Raw genomic sequence first — 18,646 nt, 5'->3', positions numbered from 1 at the left:
GATCTTGAGGAGCCAAAATGGTTTCATTTATTAATCAAAGAAATAATACCTTTAGGACAAGCTGAACAATCTGGCTCTGCTTTGCCAGGAGCTCTTTGAGGATCAACATAGGTACCTGGAGGACACTCCTTGCAGCCCATACCATGCGCAATTATTCCTTCTTGCGCCAAGGTGTCCTGATAAAAACCGCCTGGAATGGAAAATCACTTTTGATATTATGCAATAGTTCCATAATCCTCTGGTTAATTTCTAGGGAAGACTCCCTAATGTTTGTATCGATGTGTCCGATCAATAGACCATTTCCGAGTTACTTTGAACCTCATTATGAAAGCAAGGCTAAGTGCAAAGTTTTTGTTCTGAAAATAAGTTGTCATTTATATGCAGACAAAACTCGTTTTCATATGAAAAGTTTTGCACTTAACCTCGCTTTCATAGTGAGGTTCTCAGCAACTCGGAAATGGCCTATTATAAAGGACTCAACTAGCTGATCGAACTAGGTACGTCATTTACTAGTTTCGTATGTGGCGTATGCCTTGTATATTACCGACTATAAAATCATGCGCTGTGACGAAACTGGCCAGTGTGATACTGTGAAGGAAACAAATATCACACTGAATTTTTGTGAGAGCAACTAAAATCCAGTGATTATCAGGGCCAATCTCATGTTTACAAGAGACAACCTGACTGGGGCACAACGTAAGTGCTCGTTTTTATAGCTTCTTTGTTATTCTAGTTACTTGTGTATAGCCACGATGTTTAGTTGTTTTAAATTTATTTTCGTGCTTAATATCTGAAAACTAGCTGGTGAGCTGTCTCACTAAAGCTTATCGTATCTACACAGTAAACTTGACTTGAAACTTGAACACTTGCACCCTAATATAGGTAGCTTTGGTCATTTCTAAGCAGTTATTGGTTTACTCGTTTTGCGATATCCAAAACAATCTCATCTGTGATTCATTGTTCTTGTCATGTTTTGCAAATCATTTTTATCATAAAATGTCTTGATGCCTCGTCAAATTCACTGTTTTAAGGAAACCCAGTAGTGCACCGCGCATGAATGCGTCATCATGATAATCGTAGCTACTGATCAGAATGAACTATGTACTCTCTGCAGCCGATTAAACACAGGGTTCCATTGTCCAATGCAATTAGCACATGTTATTTGCAGAGACCACTAAGAAGTGAACCAAGATGTATAATTATAACGTACCCGTGGACGATTAGTTTAATCACCGCTATTTTACCTGGAGGACAAGGTGTGCATCCCTCCTCAGTCTTATAAGTGCCATAGCTGCATGGTGAGCATGCGTAGTAGTTTTGCCAGTGGTCATCGGATAGGCACGTGTAACCAGTTTCTTCCAGATATACATTAACTGGTGTTGGCACAAAGACAGGAATCGACTTCGCAAGTGAAGGTAAGCTGTAAATTAAAATCAGTTTTCTCATGCTGATTTGTCATAAAAATAGAATAGAGCTTAAGCATAAGCCGGCTACTGAATTTGAACGTGTCTGTAATAGAACCGGGCTGAAACCGACTTCTTTAAAAGACCAACTGTAAGAAATAGAATGGCACACGGTATTTAATCTCGCGTTATTATCTTTCTAATTGTAAATAACAAAACAAGGTGCATTCTACATCGTTATAATTCGATAAGCGTACATGAAAACTTCTTGCAGGCTTGGCAAGGCCGAATATGTCCTCAACTGTATTGTCTTTATTTCTGTGTTTACCATTAATCTGAAATCGAAAAACACAAGGTGGTTAAGGTATCGCGGTTACATTTTCCCAGAATCTCTGGTGTGATTATCACATTGTTTTAAAGTCCTAGCTCTTAAACTGAGAAACTGTGGTGCAGCGTCTATGGGTAGTGGAAACGAATATTTCTTCACTTGTAAAGAGTTTCGAGAGCTGACCTTTCGAACGCTAGCCCTTCGCCAGGGCGAATCCTTGGACTCAACTAAGTGGATAAGACCGAACGTTTGAATTAATTAAAATTGCATCGGATATAACCAAGTTCAAGAAGGAGCAAAGCACATAGTTACAAGGTCGCCAGGTTCTGACATCTGTCGAAAGCACCTTCTTCGATCACCTGGAGTGGATTTCCTGAAAGAATACTGCAGAGCAATGCATTAGTTGTTAATCTTTTTTCCTCATGCGGTGAAGTCTGGCGTCATAGATGAACTTACTTTTTTACCCCTATCTAGACCGGGATCTTTTTCGTCTTCAGTGGCTGGGGGTGGTGTGGAGGAGGGGGGTGGGGGAAGGGAGCATAGATAGTACCCCAATGATGTTTCCCACAGTGGGAATTGAAGGCGTCATATTACGTAGAAATTACGCCATCATTTCCAAACGTCGGCCATCTTGGATCCGCCATCTTGGATTTCTGAATTACCCCAAAACGTCATAAACCACAAAAATTGATCAAACGCAATCAAAAGCCAAAGTAAAAACACTTATCTGATCTAAGAACATGGAAATTACTGTAAGATAGTTAATTTTTCGTCATTAAAAACATGAATATTACTAATTCTAAAACACTTCCCCTCAAAATTTGTTTGATATGGTAACATCAAATTCAGTGACCACTGATCTATCGCATGGAAGTTTTCCCAGATAAATTTCTCAAAAGGTCACAAGGTTTGATGGCCTGTACTCAAAACGTTTAAAGTCGGCGCGGACAGAATATCTTCCCCCTTCTCCCCACGGGGGGTTTAGATAGGGTAAAAAGTTAAAAGTGTGAGCATTCAAATAAAAGCTGGTTAGCATTAACTTTCTTCTTGTGCTATTTGCGGCTACGAAATTTGTGTCCCAGGGCCTTCTAGTGTATTCAAAATGGCGGCGATCCATTTGTTATTTTGAAAAACAGGCGATGAGCAACACTTAATGAGTCACAGTAACTCACATCAGATGTCTCAACTTAACCATGCACTTCGGCCACATTCTGTTTTCATTTCGGATGCTCCCTTTATATAATACAATGTAAATTACATGACCATAAGCAGTTAGGGACCTTATTACATATGTAGCTTTTCGTTTAAATCATAGAAATATGTGTCTACTGACTTCGTTGTTAAGTGTTTGTGTATGGTTAATAGAGTGGTTTTCAATTGAGTGTCGAAAACACGCTCTGTGATTTATAAGAAAAACTCGCGGCACTTTCTCAACAGATGGGGAACCAAACCAATGTCAACCGTGACTTGCTCGCACGCGTTTTCCCTCGCCACGGACCGGTTACAGTATTTGCTTCGAGTCATTGTTTGCGTCTGTTGTGATTGACCAGAGTAATTACTTTGATTTTGGTTTTACTGCACTCAATGGAAACCCGCTCTAAAGGTCAACATCATAGAGCCTTTCTCTTCTGAGGCATTTAACATTGTTAGCTTGTCTTCAGATATATAACCCACTGTGTATATCATGGTACATACAGAATCTCAAGCTCTTTTGCACCCAGCCAAGAGAAATGACGTCTGTTGATTCTACGAAGGCGATTTCCATCCAGAAATCTGATGAATATAAAATTAGAAAAAGAAAATGCATTCGCTCTGTGTTTTGAGTATAACAACTGAAACAACTATAAAATTTATAAGGCAATGCGTTAATTGATAGTTACCCGGAATTGGGAAGTTACAGGAAAAAAAGGCATTTTTTCTTTCCTTTTTTTTAAGTTTTCAACGTCCAAGGTCTTGTTCTGTCCATAATTTCAATGGTAAGGCTGTGTTCTAAAGCATTACCGAAAAAGCCTGTGAAGCTTATTTTTATAACCCATGGATAACCCAGATAGCGTAGTAACCCATTTTATCTCAGGCGTTCTTGGTGCACCAGGTTCAAATGCGACACCCAAAAGGTCCGGAAAGCCTGTTTTGGAAAACGGGTACCCAAAAATGCCCTCACAAGCATGCAAGCTTGCCACCTGAAGAAACCACTAAAAAATGAGGCTTGAATTCTTTTACAAGGCCCCGTTGAAGCAATGACCATCTTCTAAGTAAACTGTCTAGGACAATTCCTCTCTTACTTTGTTGTAAGCTTTCACATCTACGGAAGGGGCAAGGTCACCTTTTGTGATGTAAAAAGGAGTTCTTTGTCCTGTTTTAAGCTTGACCTGTATCAATCGACCACTAAGTAAAATGAAATCATTCTAACTGTGATCATATTGGTAATAAAATGCTGAAAGTGCATTTAGCAAATCGGGAAGACTAAAAGGTATTGAAAACGGTAAAATCATTTTGCCGGTCTTCTTCCATGTCCCTGAAATCGTCTTTCGTGGAATGTCTCTATAAAACATTCTAACCTGTATTAAGCAATTAATCTGTAATATTTCGGCACTCTGTGTCTGTATTATCTTACATGTATTTGAGGAAGAAATTGTACTGGAAAGCCTCCTCATCAATATACGTGATTTGATTGAGAGATAAAGACCTGCAAAAAAGGAAAGATAATCAAGAAAACTGGCTGATTCTGGGTATTAAGTTCTTTGTATTGAATGCTGCAAAGCACAAAGGGACAAATTTTAATATATAACACCAAACATTTGGACGGTTTAGCGAGGTTTTGGAGAACCAAGAAATCCAAGATGGCGGATTCAAGATGGCGTCTGCATGGAACAAATGACGTCACCGTCATATTTTATTCACGTTAGATTTGGACATGCTATACACCCTTACAGTTTCATCGATTAAGATTTATGTTTTTCTGTGCTAATAAACTGTAAGAAACAGGCGGTTTAAAAAACTAGAATACAAGATGTTGTGGTACGTGCTCTTCGAATTCTGCTATGTTGTCGCTGCAGCATATTATTATCACCTCTTCCTAAAGTACACAAGAAATCTTTAAGTCTCCCTTAAATTTGGTTTCAATTTTAGGCTCTTATGAGCAACTCGTGAATGCAGAGGATATAGTGTATAAATGTGGTTGTTGTATTTGGTACAACTATTAAATGCGTATAGGTACAAGGCCTGTTTAACGAAGCAATTTTTTCATTAATTATTTTGGGAAACTTGCAAAATAGAATGGCAACATATCATGCAAATCTGGATGAAAAAGGACAGATGTAGAATAAGTTCCCTTTTTTGAATGATCATTATGTAAATCGAATACAAAGCGAGGACGCCAGCCGTAACTCGATATTTACGCGTGCTTGAACTAGATTATTTTACTCTGACGCTCAAAAAAGATGTTTTCAACCACAAAGTTTGAGCTATACACTCCCAAATATAAATTCGAAGATTTATTATGTGAAATAAGCAAGGTTTCGAACGTGGCAAGCGATCTGAGCCGTATCTCATCGCATTTCAAGACTATTTGCTCGATTGCATGGCAGCTGCGAAGCGACGTCTTGTGTGAAAGTTTATTGCTGCTTACCTAGGGCGCGTTTTTTTATCCATAATTCTGGAATAAGAATGGTTGGTACGAAAGGATAGAAATAATTCAGATTGCCTGCATATAAAAACGCCCTGAACGAAGAATTAAGGCATTTCCACCTGTTCTCGCAGTTAATTGCCGACGGAGAGAAGCCATTTTTCTTCATGTCGTCGGCAATCATTTGCCAAATTGCCCTTTTCTTGTACGAAACATCACTGAAAAAACCTCGTACTTTTGGTACAATAAAATTAGAAGCAATGTTTCATTGTGTCTAAAAGTGTAACCTGATTTTTTTCTCGGGTAGAGACGCATTTGAATCCGCAGCGCTCATCTCGCCGTCCGTCATCTTGGATTTCCATTCGCAACATTCTGTTCATTCTGCCCCTGGGAGCAGAATGGATGGTATGGCATTCTGTCTATTCCGGAATAGGAATGCGGAGTAGAAAAACGCGCACATTTTACATTCTGGTCATTCTCATGCCAGAATTGTGAATAAAAAACGCGCCCCTAGATTCTTCGTTCTCATTTTTGAACTGACGTCATCTAAATCACTCTCTAAACTACACATTCCATTTGGATCATTTCCGCCTTCTAAAATAATGTTTTAACGTACAGAAGACCTTCTTAAAAGAGTATCTGCTGGATCATTACTGACGGCTCAAACACTCTTTGATGCGGACGCCATATCCGGCAATGATAATGTATCAGTCGAAATTATCGTCCTTAAACTTTCCACGTATACCAGTACATTTTACCCTCTAACAACAAATAGAGCGTGAGCTCATAGTTTAAAAAGGATGCTGTCGAGCGTCTTGAAGCTTTCATGTATACCATTAAAACGTGCTCACTTCAGCAAGTATTTTTTTCGTGACACCTTCGTGCTCACTTGAGTCCGCTGTCCTTTTTCATTAAGTTACCGGTTCAAGTCCCCTGGCAGTTTACAGCTGAGCGACCAAATGAACCCAAGTCCATTCCTCTACTCGTTTTATTGCATTCCCGGCTAGCTGGTAAAAACGACAAATGTCTCTATTTCTTCCCCGCCTCCCTCCTGTGTTAAAAATGAACAGTCCCTTTAACTTTAGTCAGTGATGTTAAAAATGTAATTACACTTACAGCAGGTCTAAAAAGTGCATCGTGGAGAAAATGTCTCGTTCTATCCGTTTTATGCGATTACCAAAAAGATCTCTGGAAAAAAGTTGATAATCATATCAAAATTATGATCAACAGCGTTTTATGACTGAGGCCATTTCCGAGTTGCTTTGAACCTCATTGTCAAAGCGAGGCTAAGTGTAAAGTTTAGTTTTCATTCAAACGCAAACAACTTCGTATGAAAAGATTTGCACTCAGCCTCACTTTCATAATGAGGTTCGCAGCAACTGGGAAATGGCCTATTGCATTAAAATAGGTTCACGTCTACTAATTTCACCTGATTAGACTGACAAACGAAGTATCTCTTGTGAACGAAATGTGATGTCATGTTTTAAATCTGGTGCCGTGAAATGATTGAGGTAATTTTTCAGTCATTGACAAATGCATACGTACTCGGACAACAACAACAACAACAAGTGGATTTATTAGACGCATAACAAATTACTATCTTGACACGTTATACACAAAAAAACTACTGAAAATTACATAAAAAACTACATCATTTTAGGGATGAGATGTCTGTAAAAAGTCGAGTTAGGGGGATAAATGAATCTTGAAGGTTTTTTATAACCTCACCCCCCCAAAAATTACGTTGAAAAAAATTTAACACTGATTTCGACTCAATATTTTCACTTTTTCCTTTTATTCGAAGTGAAAAACTAAAGGACGTCCTTTCTGGCTAGTCATAAATCGAAAACAAAAAGCAATAACAATTAAACAGGATTACTTACAATGTTATTACTGCTGATAACTTGCTCTCGTCTGGAACAGAAGAATTTCCTAGATCCAGTCCATTGTTTCTCAGTGACCTTCAAGGAAATAACGGTTTTGGAGGGGGATGGACGATTAGTTTTTTTTTTATCATGTTGGAATGTTCGAGCAAAAGGGGCTTTGCATGATTTTTTTTCTACTGAAGTGAAATGCAAAGACCCCAGGAACAAGCTTTTACGGTGAACTGGGGAAACGGGGCACAGCACTATTCATTTTTGTCATCGAGACGTTTAGCTGCCCATTTTAGATAATGTTTGAACAATGTTTTTGGTTGGATGAATGTTTTGCTGGTCTTCAAACATTTCGACCAAATTTTAACAAATGTTAGCGTGATGTTAAACGACTTTAGCAGCGCGTCCAGCATTGTTATAAGCTAAAATAAAATTGATAACGCTTTTTGAATTGAAGCATTTCATTGATGAGTTTATTGGAACTTCTTCGTACTTCTTGGTTTTGGAAACAATAGTTTGAGGTTCAGTGTCGTCCAAACAGGTTATTCTCTCTGATGCGCATGAACAATTTTAAAAAAGGAATAAATTGCAAAAAAGTGTCATTATCAACAACCAAGTTGTTTACTTACAGAAAAGATAAATCCGTCAAATGGCCCAATGCTTTATTTTTTATCCTTCGCAATAAGTTTCCTGTTAAATCTCTGGTTCCAAATAAACAAAGAAAAAAAACATTTTAAAATCGTAATTAAAATTGTAATATTAAATTATTACCAGTTACTTATGTCTCTATCTAACCAAATGCTTATCCAAGAAAGCTATTCAAAGAAAATTGACAATACGGCTGGATATCTTCATGAAGACATAATCTTGCGTACGTCCCTGTTAGAGCAACATATCAATTTTACCGTAGGGAGTTGTATGAACAGGCTACTTTTCTAAGTGGCTCAGCAGATGTTTTTTCTCCAGTGTATTGCTTTACCTTGAGTTCCCTTTTAGATTTAAGGAACGAAACTTGACCAAGTGAAACTATACGAAAATTATTCTCATTCATATATCGATCAATCCTATTTAACTTTTATCAGACTGTTCCAGAAAAATAAAGTTTACAAATATCTTAATTGATCAAGCCCAACAAAAGCGTCCTCGTCAATTTGAGAAATGAAGTTTTCTGCAAGAAACCTGAAAAATGAAACAGAAAATGGAAGTGTTACGTTAGCTATTAACGCAAAAGCTTGTCAACTGTTGTAAAGAAGAATAAGTACCTCAAAAAGAAGTCATACGAGTCCACACAATGAAACGATTTACTTACAGATCTCTCAACCAAACTAGACCCTCGAACACGGGCTTTTGAATTCTTTTTAACTTGTTTTCCTGAAGATTTCTAAGACGAAATAAAGGAAAAGATATATGTCCACGTAATTCTGAATGACTTTAAGTCGTGCCTATTTGTAAAAGTCTGAGCTGACTTTTGTCGGCATGTCAGTCTACCCTTGCAGAGCTTCTGGTAAGGGGAGTTAGCTACGTCAACGTGTTTGATGAGCCTTTGAATGGATGGATGGATGTCTGGCTGTTTTGGTTGGTGGTTGGTTGTTGCGTTGGTGCGTTGGCTTGACTGGTCTTTGGACGAATAGATGGATGCATGCATGCATGTATTCAAGATCTGTGACCAGTAGTTATGTATACCAGGTCTCTGTATCATTATCACCATATTCCATATAGTAGTTAAAGTGTCTTTGTTATACTTCTTTATGTAACGCGTGTTGAAACTGTAGATACTACTGTAACAAAGGATGGCGAGAAGCCCCTCATTAAATTATTTGTGCACGTCGTTAACGATATTAATACAAGGCGGTGTTAAGTGAAGCACTGTTCAGTTTTCCAAGTATATTTAGCCGCTGTGCAAAGTTTTTGCATTGCCTTTTTTCTAATCTCATTATATTGAATATTATAAATTTGTGTCCTTTGTGTACTTTACCCTGTTTAAATAAACCTTATGCCAAAATGACTGTCATTTTAATATTCTTTTGCCTGCAATCGAATTAGCCCTTCTTGCCTCGCTCACTGAATTTTTGAGCTTAAGAAAGAGGTGAAGGGCTTATTTGAATACGAACGAAAAATATTAAAATGGTAGTCATTTAGGAATAAGCTCTATAAAGGTGTCTTCTTCTAGTCTTTCTTGAGAATAAGTTTAAAACAATCCGAGTTTAAAAAAACCCTGCACATAATAATACCGCAGTTTTCAGAGAGCATGTCTTTGAAGAAACGATGTTCAACAAAAGTTAGTACATTTTTTTAATAGCCAACTTAAAAAAAATAGTCTTACAAAAAAAATTGACGTTCAATTGTTGGAAATAGTGTCAAAATTTCAAAGCTTAGCTTAGAAAGCGAAGACAACATTTTAGTGTTCATTTTCGATTTTAAAACGTCATAGGTTGCCGCCTTTGTCATCTTCCGTATGAAGTCATAGAATCCAAAATGGTGGCGGGCAGAAAATGAAAAACGAAAATAAGCGATAAGAAAATCTAAATTTTATAACGGTATAATTCAATGTCAACTTTTTTAAACTAAGCTTTATGAATCGGCTACGAAAGAGAGGCTACTTACAACGTTACGATGCTTTTTGCACCAATGAATGAACTGTTTTCAATCTCCTCGATGCCACTTTTGTTTATATACCTGTATCCGAGTAAGTAATGCGGAAGATCACTTATCTGTATAACTGTATGAAATCTACAGTCGCTGATAATGCTTTGCCGCTTCACTTATTGATGTTAACTTCTGATCACATTGTTAGAATGAAGTAAGCTGAGTTTGACTTTTCATAGTAAATTTATTAGCCCAGGCCAAGCAAGAACAAGAGTTGACGACAATTGACGAGAGGGGTTCAAACTCTTACATAGTGTATGAGGTCGAAGGTGCTGATTAGACGCCGAACGAGAGTTTGAACTTCCATTGAACCATGGAGGCTGATTACAGGCTGAACCGATTCAAACTCTTTAAGAGTGTACTAGCCAAAGTCACTAAATTAGAACGAGAATTTCAACTATCTTCAGTAGACCCGGGGACACTTGTTTGGCCCATGCATTATTTGCGCTGATGCCCAATCCAAGCTATAATCACGTCGTTGGGACACCCCCCTCTCTTACGACCTTGTTTAATGCTGGATAGTTCTGTGAGTGCGTGTCTTTGTACACTTAAAGATGGAAGTTGCCAAAGACATCACCTAGTGCATGGGAGAAGGAGGCTAAGGAGACACAATCACATTACCCGACCACGTTTAAAAAAATCTTGACCAGTCAACGGTGTTGGTGGTTCCAGTCAGTCTAATTTAAAAGGGAAACATGGCAAATATGCTTTTACGAATACTGCAAACACTCATTTTGACGAAGACTTACATGGGTATAAACTTACAATTCTCTTAAGAAATAAAGGCTTGAGAATATTCCACTTGATATCTTCTTTATGTCGTTACCATCTAAATAACTGAAACACGAGGAAAAGACTTTTATAGGTGATCGATTAACGCTCTACCCTAATCACTTTCACAGTCACTCTGGATCAATTCGACAAGTCAAACTTTGTGGCAATGGAGTAGCTAATCGAACCGGCAGTAGCTAATATCAAAAAGCTTGAAAAATGAAAACATAACAGTATCGTAAAAGAAAGAGGACCAAAAAACAACAAGGACAAACAAAAAAGTCACAACATCGATACTCACAGAAATCTAGCGTAGTTTGGGATGAATATTTCCGCAGAAGAGAGGCGAACGCTTGAGCAATTCACAGTGTAAAACAAGTGTCGATTCGTGTAACAGCTACACCTATCAGGGCAAACTTTTCAAGAAAAAAACTTCAGTGAAATGCAAAAACGTTCTACATTCTTGGCTTTATATGTCCTATGACCATAATATAGTCACGAGATGAGGTTAATATAATTCGTTTAATACAGGGCGTGATGCTCAACCCGAAAATATTGGTTTGTACATTACATGAGTTCCCTTCTGAAAAAAGATAACTTTGAAGCTAAATGACACGAGACATAGGTAAAGACACTGCTATAACAAAGGAACCGTTCAACAAGGGACGCATTTCAGTATTTTTATATTATTCCAAAACCAATTTCATATCTCCTTTTCGGGATCGTTGGACAAAAAACAGGCAACGAGATCGCGGAGGTGCTTTTCCTCGCCCCTCACCCCATTCGTCAGGCTTCCTTCCTTCCTGTGAAATTTCGGAATGAAGTTGTTCACATCGTTAAGCATGCGTGGTGGGAATCTTACAAAAATCTATCCAGCAGTTTGGCCGATTTTTTTTTAACAAAATGATAAATTTAAAACCTCCATGAAAATTCAATGCGAACGATCTCAAATAAAAATCTTGTTTTCAGGATCACAAAAGAGAAAATCAGTAAAACTTTAGTGGCTTCAAAAAAAGGCTTTAGGGTACATATTGACAATATTGACAACATTGTCAAGTCACTTCATGAAAGCAGTGTTTTATAATTACGGTCCATTCACTATTACCACACAGATACTCAGTTTTGAAATGTTTTAGATTTATTTGAAATCAAACAGAGAGAATTTTTCCATTCTTGTCCGTTTCATTTGCGACAATACTTCAAAGATTTGGTGGTGGCTTTTCAAATAAAAATCTGGATGTCGCAAAATTAATTTGCAATCTACTGATTTCGAGGGGTTTTGTTCATCAATCCCGACAAACTTTAATCCAAAATCAATAACTGCTGTAAATGTAAGATCAATTTGTACTGCAGAAGACTACCTAACAGGCGGCTAAAAAGGGAGGCATGGTGGCTCAAAAACTGCATCGGAACATTTTAAGTGAATTGGCGATGTAGACTGCACCCGTAGTTCAGTTCTATTCTAATACTTACAAGGATCTACTCCACATATGACCGAACTGTCTGAAGAGTGGGTGCATCTTGTTTTACTTCCAAACTCTCCATGCTCACATTCAAGAATGGAATTTTCATTTCCACTACATTTCAAGGTTTCAAGCCATATCACTCCCTTGCCACGACCGAAGACCGCTGAACCAAGAGCCGTAGTAGCTGCAGGAAACCCTAACATACGACAGATGACATGCGCATTACGAATGTTCCAAGCATGATTGTCACAAATTGTGCCCCAGACTCCATTCAGCGATATTTCCACTCGGCCCATTTGGTTTGAAGAGTTAACTCCCGCCAGTCGAACGTTAACTAAAAAAGGAGAAAAAATCAGTCAAATTGATATACCTACATTTAAAGGCTGTCTTCATGTCAATGGTTTTTGTAATTAATGGTGTGCTGTTTCGGGAATTACTTTGTTTAAGGTCTTAGCGTGGTTTTAAATTAACTGTTCAACGAAGTTGTGTTTCGTTTGGTTTTCGCTCCTTCTTAGCCAATCAGGAATAAGATCAAATGCAATCGCTACTCGTGTCGCCGTTTACGTGCATTTCCTTCAGATGTGATTGGTTCATTGTGTTGTTTACTGTTGTTGTGTTTGGTCAGCGTAATGATTTTGATTTGGTTTGACGAATCACAGTCGTTTTTAAAACCGCTCTACCAAAGTAACATATATTTCTAAAAGGCTACTCCTTTAACCCTTTAAGCTCCAATAGTAACCAGAGTCCAACTTCCCTTCACAGGACCCTCTTCACAATATTACCTACAGCAGTCAAGAGAATAGAAGAAATTGTCACTTACCATACAAAGTCTGATTTTTTTAAAGCCAAATGGTATCGCAAGGAAACATAAGAAATGCTGATATTGGAGCTTAAAAAAGATATCAAACCCTTAAAATCTTCCTTTCCTTCTTTAGTCAAGTAAGGTGGTTCTTGGTTTAGAATCTGCGAATGAAAGAAAGGGGAGGGGCAGGAGGAGGAAGGTGAGAAGAATAAAAAGAAGAAGAAGACGAAGAAGACGAAGAAGAAGGAGGAGGAGGGGAAGGAGGAGAGCGAAATGCTTAAAAGGTATTCAGTCTAAGCTACGCACTAGAGGGATTGCCACAGATGACACCAGCGTCTGTTTTCCTGTCACAACGTGATTTTATCGCCTTTCCCAATTTACTTTCAGGGCATTGCGTTATGCTAGACTCGTTACCAAAGCACTTTAAATGTCCAAGCCACGGTGTATCGCCAGAGTTGCCAAACACGGCTTCTCCTTGTGCTACTGTTGCTGGAGGTAACCCAAGCATTCGACAAACGACCATAGCTTCTCGTAAATCCCAACCAGCGGAACATACTCCTTTCCAGACTCCTCCAATTCCTAATTCCACGCGGCCGTCATTGGCTGAACCTGATAAGCTGTCAACTAATCGCAATTCAACTGCTATGAGAAAAAGAAGAAAATGAATGTTATTTCAGGTTTCAGTAAACGTTGCAAAGGGACGTTTAATGCGGTTTGGGTGACAATTTTTGCGGCTATCAAGTTAGGGATGATTTTAAATCCCCTGAAACTGGTACATTTTGCTGTGCCCAGGCGTTTCTTGTCAACATTTCACTCTGACATGTCTCTCCTACGATACGTGAAAAAAATAGAAAACATCTTTGTTGGTGAATTAACGATGATTTGATTGCTGTTTTGATGCGACAGGAGCCAAGTAAAAAAGATTTCTTTCTGAAAGTTGCCTTGAGAGACCGCCCAGGAATCTTGTTTCATGGTCACACTGCATGCGCTTTCGCCGCCTCACGATTTCAACAACTCACCAGCTGGTTCGCCGCATATTACGCTAGCGTCATTCGCGTGTCCACTGGAGCTGTAATATTTACCAGCACCCAAGCCTCCAACATTGCCACACGAAATCAACGAAGATTCGTTTCCAAAACATTCAACATGTGAAAGCCAGATCATGCCCGTTCCCTGTCCAAATATGGCCCCTCCAGGGGTACCGGTGGCAGCTGGAAGACCGAGCATTCGGCAGACTACGTCACCATCTTTGTTGTCCCAATCAGAGTCCGTTACAGTTCCCCAGAGGCCGTTAACATTCAGTTCAACTCTTCCTTGGCTGGAGCTCCCTCCGTCTGACAATCGAACTGTCACTTTATAAAGGGAAGGAATATTTTGTCGAGCATTAAGAAAATCTTTAATAATTACTAAGAGAGTGGCAGCACAAATAAGGGGGCACATTTGATTGGTGTGACAGCTACCAGAATTCCTTTTAATTAAAGAAGGTGTTCTGTTCCCATTACCTACAAATATTTGGTCATCAGTAGAACCGTAACAATTGGGGAGCTCTGGGAACAAGAATGGCGCGATTATGCTATGATGTTTCACATTTCGTACTCTGTATTTCCAAGAAAGAAAAAAGGTCTGCTTGTAGGTTAAAAAGATATGCATCACGCTAAATATGCGTTGCTTTTTGTGGCCATTCTCACACCCCAGAGCCTTTGGCTTGACTGCGCATGTCGCAAAGTTATACACAAAAGGAAAGAGTAATGGGGTCGAGAATGCTTTGCAGCCTGTTTGAATTTTTACTACGCATGCGTCACGAGATTTCATCGATGTATAACTGAGACAGTGGAAAATGTAATCATATGCACATACCATTAGGAGTTCCGCAGACGACACCCGCCTGGCTGTCACTATCACAGAAATATGACAGGACAGCAGACGAGTACCTTGTGTCCATTGGGCACTCAAGAAGTTGACGCTCACTTCCATTACAGTCAAATTCGTGCAGCCACATTGGGACGTTCCTAATCCCGAATGCTGATGCTGGCGCTGCTGCGCTTGCAAAGGAAAAACCAAGCATCCTACACACAACTGTAGCTCCCTTTATTTTCCATGGAAAATCACACAAGCTTTGCCATTTATTTTCGACGAACACCACTACACGGCCCTGGTTAGGTGACATCCCATCTGACAATCTCACAAGTACTAAAAGGCATAAAAGGAAATATACAAGTAAAGGTTGAGATAGGGCCAACGTTTAATTTAATATCTATTAATTAGATGAAGATGTCAGGACAAAGTCGTCAAAGCCGATCTTCGGGCCAAGCCATTCCCCTCTGAATGGGATGTTAAGTTCTTCTTAGTGTCTTTGGGGTACACCCAGGAGGCTTTCGCTGGTAGCCATTTGTATAGTTGAGAAGAGAGAGAGACAGTGTTGAGTAAATGTTCACATCTCAGGAAAAGCGACAGTGTAGAAACTAACTAGCCTTAAAATCAGCGACCCTCTGGTCTTTCGCACGAAAGTCCAGTTGAAAGTTCGATGCAGTAATCACTACACCACCGAGCCTCCTGACAAAGAGGTCTGGATACTATTCCAACAACTAAATAACTATACTCACAGGAATCGCATGTTGCTTGTATCCCAGACCAGGCTCCGTTAACGAGACAGGTTTGACTCTTTGGGCTGCTGATTAGGAAACTGGGATCACAAACAACCTGACATGTGCTTCCAATTGCTTTTCCTTGGCTGCAGTTAACACGTCCATTTGATGGTGAGCTTAGGTCTACACATTCTTGAGCTGATCCACACAATAATTTAAAACAACAACAACAACAATGAGAACAACAGTGTTAGTATATTTTATTTACATTTTTGCGACATTTTGCTAATTAATTTGTTCCTCTCATGATTTCAGCCTTCTTCCTTTCCCCCTATCTCAATGTTCTGTAAATATTGAGTTTCAATTATTTTACTCACAAGATATTAGAGAGATTAAGAATTATGTTTAAAGCATACGGCAGAAATGACCACGTGACCATGTTTACCCTCTATTTGCCGCTCGCTGTTTTCAGTTTCTCAGTTTTCTCAGTAGAATTAAGTAGTTTTGCATTAGCCTCACAGGCCCGAATTATTTTGCACAATACTTATCTGTGTACTAATTTTTTTCCAAGAAAACACAAACGCGAATCTCGCGTTTGCCGTTTGCTGCAAACGCGATTCTAAATCTCTATATTGTCCTGTACAGCCCAAGCAGTGCCATCCCAAAGTAGAATGGGAAGAACGATGAACGTTCCTGTGCACCATTACTCTTTTGACATCCCTCCCAGCTTCTTGTGGCCATGAAATTCAGTTGTGTTGCGCACTTGGTGATTGTATTGATTACTCGAATGATTTGGAAAGTTGGCATGATGATTCTAAAATGATAAATACCACTGTGGCCGACAAAAATTATAAATAAAATAGAATCATACATATTCGTATAAGATTATTTTTAATGTACGTACAAGTAGAGACCATTTACATCAAAGTTAAATTATTTTGCAATATTGTCATCTACGTACTGTTTTTTTCAAAGAAAACATAAACGTTAATCTCACGTTTTACGTTTGGCGTAAACGCGATTCTAAACCTTTCTACTGATTTGTTATTTCTCACCGGAACAGTTCTTTGTTAGAAAAATGTCATCAACTGCAATATCGCCACGAAATGAAGGACCTCTGACGCCCTCGATGGTGACCTAAAGGGATAAAGAACACAATCTAGACAATCAGATACCTAAACAAATCAATCAATTAATATCAAATTAATAACAAATTGTCCTGTGTCGGCCAACAATAGTAAGCCGCCTTTAGAAAATAGAAATACAATGGAACTGCTTCGTTAAAAAGATATCACCGTTGCTGAGACCAGTTATTGTGCCCGAAAAAAATCGTTTAGGACAAATACTGTTATTTGTAAACCCGTTTATCCGAAAACCTTGTATACGTGACTAGTGAGTTAACCTTCCGAAATTTCAAAATGTTCTTTTGTTCATAAATTTGATCTATCCCATGCTAGGGTCCTATTTTTCTTCCTTCCCGAAAATGGATAAGTTTCCTTCTGATTGTCACGGGATCAGTTTTAACAGTTTTGTCTTATCTTTTTGCGTCAACCTGCGACGCGTAGAAAAAGTAATTCAAAACCAATTGCATTTCGTAAATTTTAAGGATTTCCTTTTTACTTTTAATTCACTTGCGCCTAGCTAGTTCCTATGTTGGTTTTCTGTCTGTCACCATTCAGTATCCCAAAGAGCATCATGAATTTCACCACGCCACTAAGACGTAAGACCGACACCAGTTTTGGTTTCTCCGATGTCCCATCAGCAGGGATTTAGGAGCTGGTCCACATGTGCGACGCACACGCAAGCAACGCAAACGAAATAACAAGCCCAAGCACCGACGCAAGAAATGAAGCAAGTAAAGCTTGGTTTATCCCCCATATTGGACCTGTAACAATTCCAATAAGATGCGTGTACGGTATTCCTTGCGCGCGCGTTTGCGTTTGCGTTAGGTGTGAACTGACACTTGTTGTTTGGTGTGAACAACTGACAATTGCATGTGTGAACCAGTCTCAACCTTCTAGTTCAGTACAAGTTACCTTATTTTGCGACCCATTCAGTCTGACTTGAGCCATGTTCCAGTTAAATCCTTGCTCTCCTACTAAAGGCATCACTACAGTGTCATTCACCAACACTTTCAGTTCTCCAATATCAGTGCCCCACATGTGATAAAAAAAAGTCAAGCACTGTCCGCCAGTTACATTTCTAAGAGACAGTCGAGCGTTTGCACCGGGACTCCTCCCCGAAGCTTCGATGTAAATGTAGAAACCCTCAACTGAAATTGAAGTAGATACCACGTTCGTTAATCTGCCCACTTCTCATCTATGATGTGGACAAGTTCGAGAGGCTGTGATACTAAAGAATTAAAATGAACAGCAAGTCTTTGGAAAGGTATCGAGAAACAGGTTATAAGAGATCTTACCCAAAGAAAGAAATTGAATAAGCTGGATTTGTGGATTGCCTTAGAAAGCTACCCCCAACGTTATCGGGAAAGCCAGGATGATCTGAAACCCACAGGGAATTTTAAGGTGTAATATATAGTAGACACCGCCTTACACCTGAATTGAGGCGTTATACCTTCCAGCAGATTTAAAGACGGAACAACTAAGAACAAACTTCGCTCGGTCCGTAATGTCACGACCTTTGGTCAATATTCCCCAGTAATGGCCCTCGCGCTTGGCCAATAACAAGTAAGTAAAACTATCTGCCTTTATTTCTTTCATTAATTAGTTTATAATCACCTGTTCCTGTGGTGTGATCTTTGTATGGCCCAGTCAGGTAAGAGGGTGTTCGGCCACTTCTTCGTGTCCAGTCAAACGAATCCGTATCCTCTTGTTCCCAGCCGCAAAATCCAGGTTCAAAGTTACAGGAGACCCCCTCCGCTGAAATGAGACATTTTCATTGTGCAGAATCTCAGTTCAGACACGGCACTCTTCAATCACCGAACTAAGTGTTAACGTGGTATACGCCAGTCGCACAACAGTGACTGGGCGTCAGAATAGGCTGATGTTTTAGTTTTTAATGTTTAAGTTCATTGTGGTAGAAACTATTTGGGCTCGGTAAACTTTGTCGCGCTGTATTAGTAGCTAGCGCGATTCGGAATAATAACATGCACTTATCATGCACCGTCTCATGTGCAGATTATATTC

At 39.1% G+C, this 18,646-nt stretch overlaps 1 protein-coding gene across 5 annotated transcripts in view; it reads right to left on the bottom strand.

Moving 5' to 3' along the window:
* LOC146470004 (uncharacterized) overlaps positions 1-18,646 on the bottom strand; it is a 40,353-nt gene that overhangs the window by 3,019 nt on the left and 18,688 nt on the right. For 2 of the 5 annotated variants that reach the window (XM_085122079.1, XM_085122083.1), the window contains exons 3-24: positions 18,239-18,379; positions 17,537-17,772; positions 16,556-16,637; positions 15,519-15,698; positions 14,773-15,105; positions 13,935-14,267; positions 13,222-13,557; positions 12,121-12,447; positions 10,949-11,063; positions 10,642-10,713; positions 9,835-9,906; positions 8,540-8,611; positions 8,338-8,409; positions 7,860-7,931; positions 7,240-7,317; positions 6,473-6,544; positions 4,346-4,417; positions 3,427-3,504; positions 2,044-2,115; positions 1,661-1,738; positions 1,245-1,420; positions 50-190 (exon numbers count right to left, since the gene is read on the bottom strand). In XM_085122079.1, the coding sequence (XP_084978205.1) occupies positions 50-190; positions 1,245-1,420; positions 1,661-1,738; positions 2,044-2,115; positions 3,427-3,504; positions 4,346-4,417; positions 6,473-6,544; positions 7,240-7,317; positions 7,860-7,931; positions 8,338-8,409; positions 8,540-8,611; positions 9,835-9,906; positions 10,642-10,713; positions 10,949-11,063; positions 12,121-12,447; positions 13,222-13,557; positions 13,935-14,267; positions 14,773-15,105; positions 15,519-15,698; positions 16,556-16,637; positions 17,537-17,772; positions 18,239-18,379 (3,210 nt within the window). The remainder of the gene's footprint in view (positions 1-49; positions 191-1,244; positions 1,421-1,660; positions 1,739-2,043; positions 2,116-3,426; positions 3,505-4,345; positions 4,418-6,472; positions 6,545-7,239; positions 7,318-7,859; positions 7,932-8,337; positions 8,410-8,539; positions 8,612-9,834; positions 9,907-10,641; positions 10,714-10,948; positions 11,064-12,120; positions 12,448-13,221; positions 13,558-13,934; positions 14,268-14,772; positions 15,106-15,518; positions 15,699-16,555; positions 16,638-17,536; positions 17,773-18,238; positions 18,380-18,646) is intronic. The other 3 variants (XM_085122082.1, XM_085122080.1, XM_085122081.1) reach the window with 3 other exon arrangements.

The sequence above is a fragment of the Pavona decussata genome, unplaced genomic scaffold, assembly GCF_977016875.1.
Source record: "Pavona decussata unplaced genomic scaffold, jaPavDecu1.1 SCAFFOLD_114, whole genome shotgun sequence".
In the NCBI taxonomy this organism is placed as follows: Eukaryota; Metazoa; Cnidaria; class Anthozoa; order Scleractinia; family Agariciidae; genus Pavona; species Pavona decussata.
This window is presented reverse-complemented; position numbering and strand designations above follow the sequence as displayed.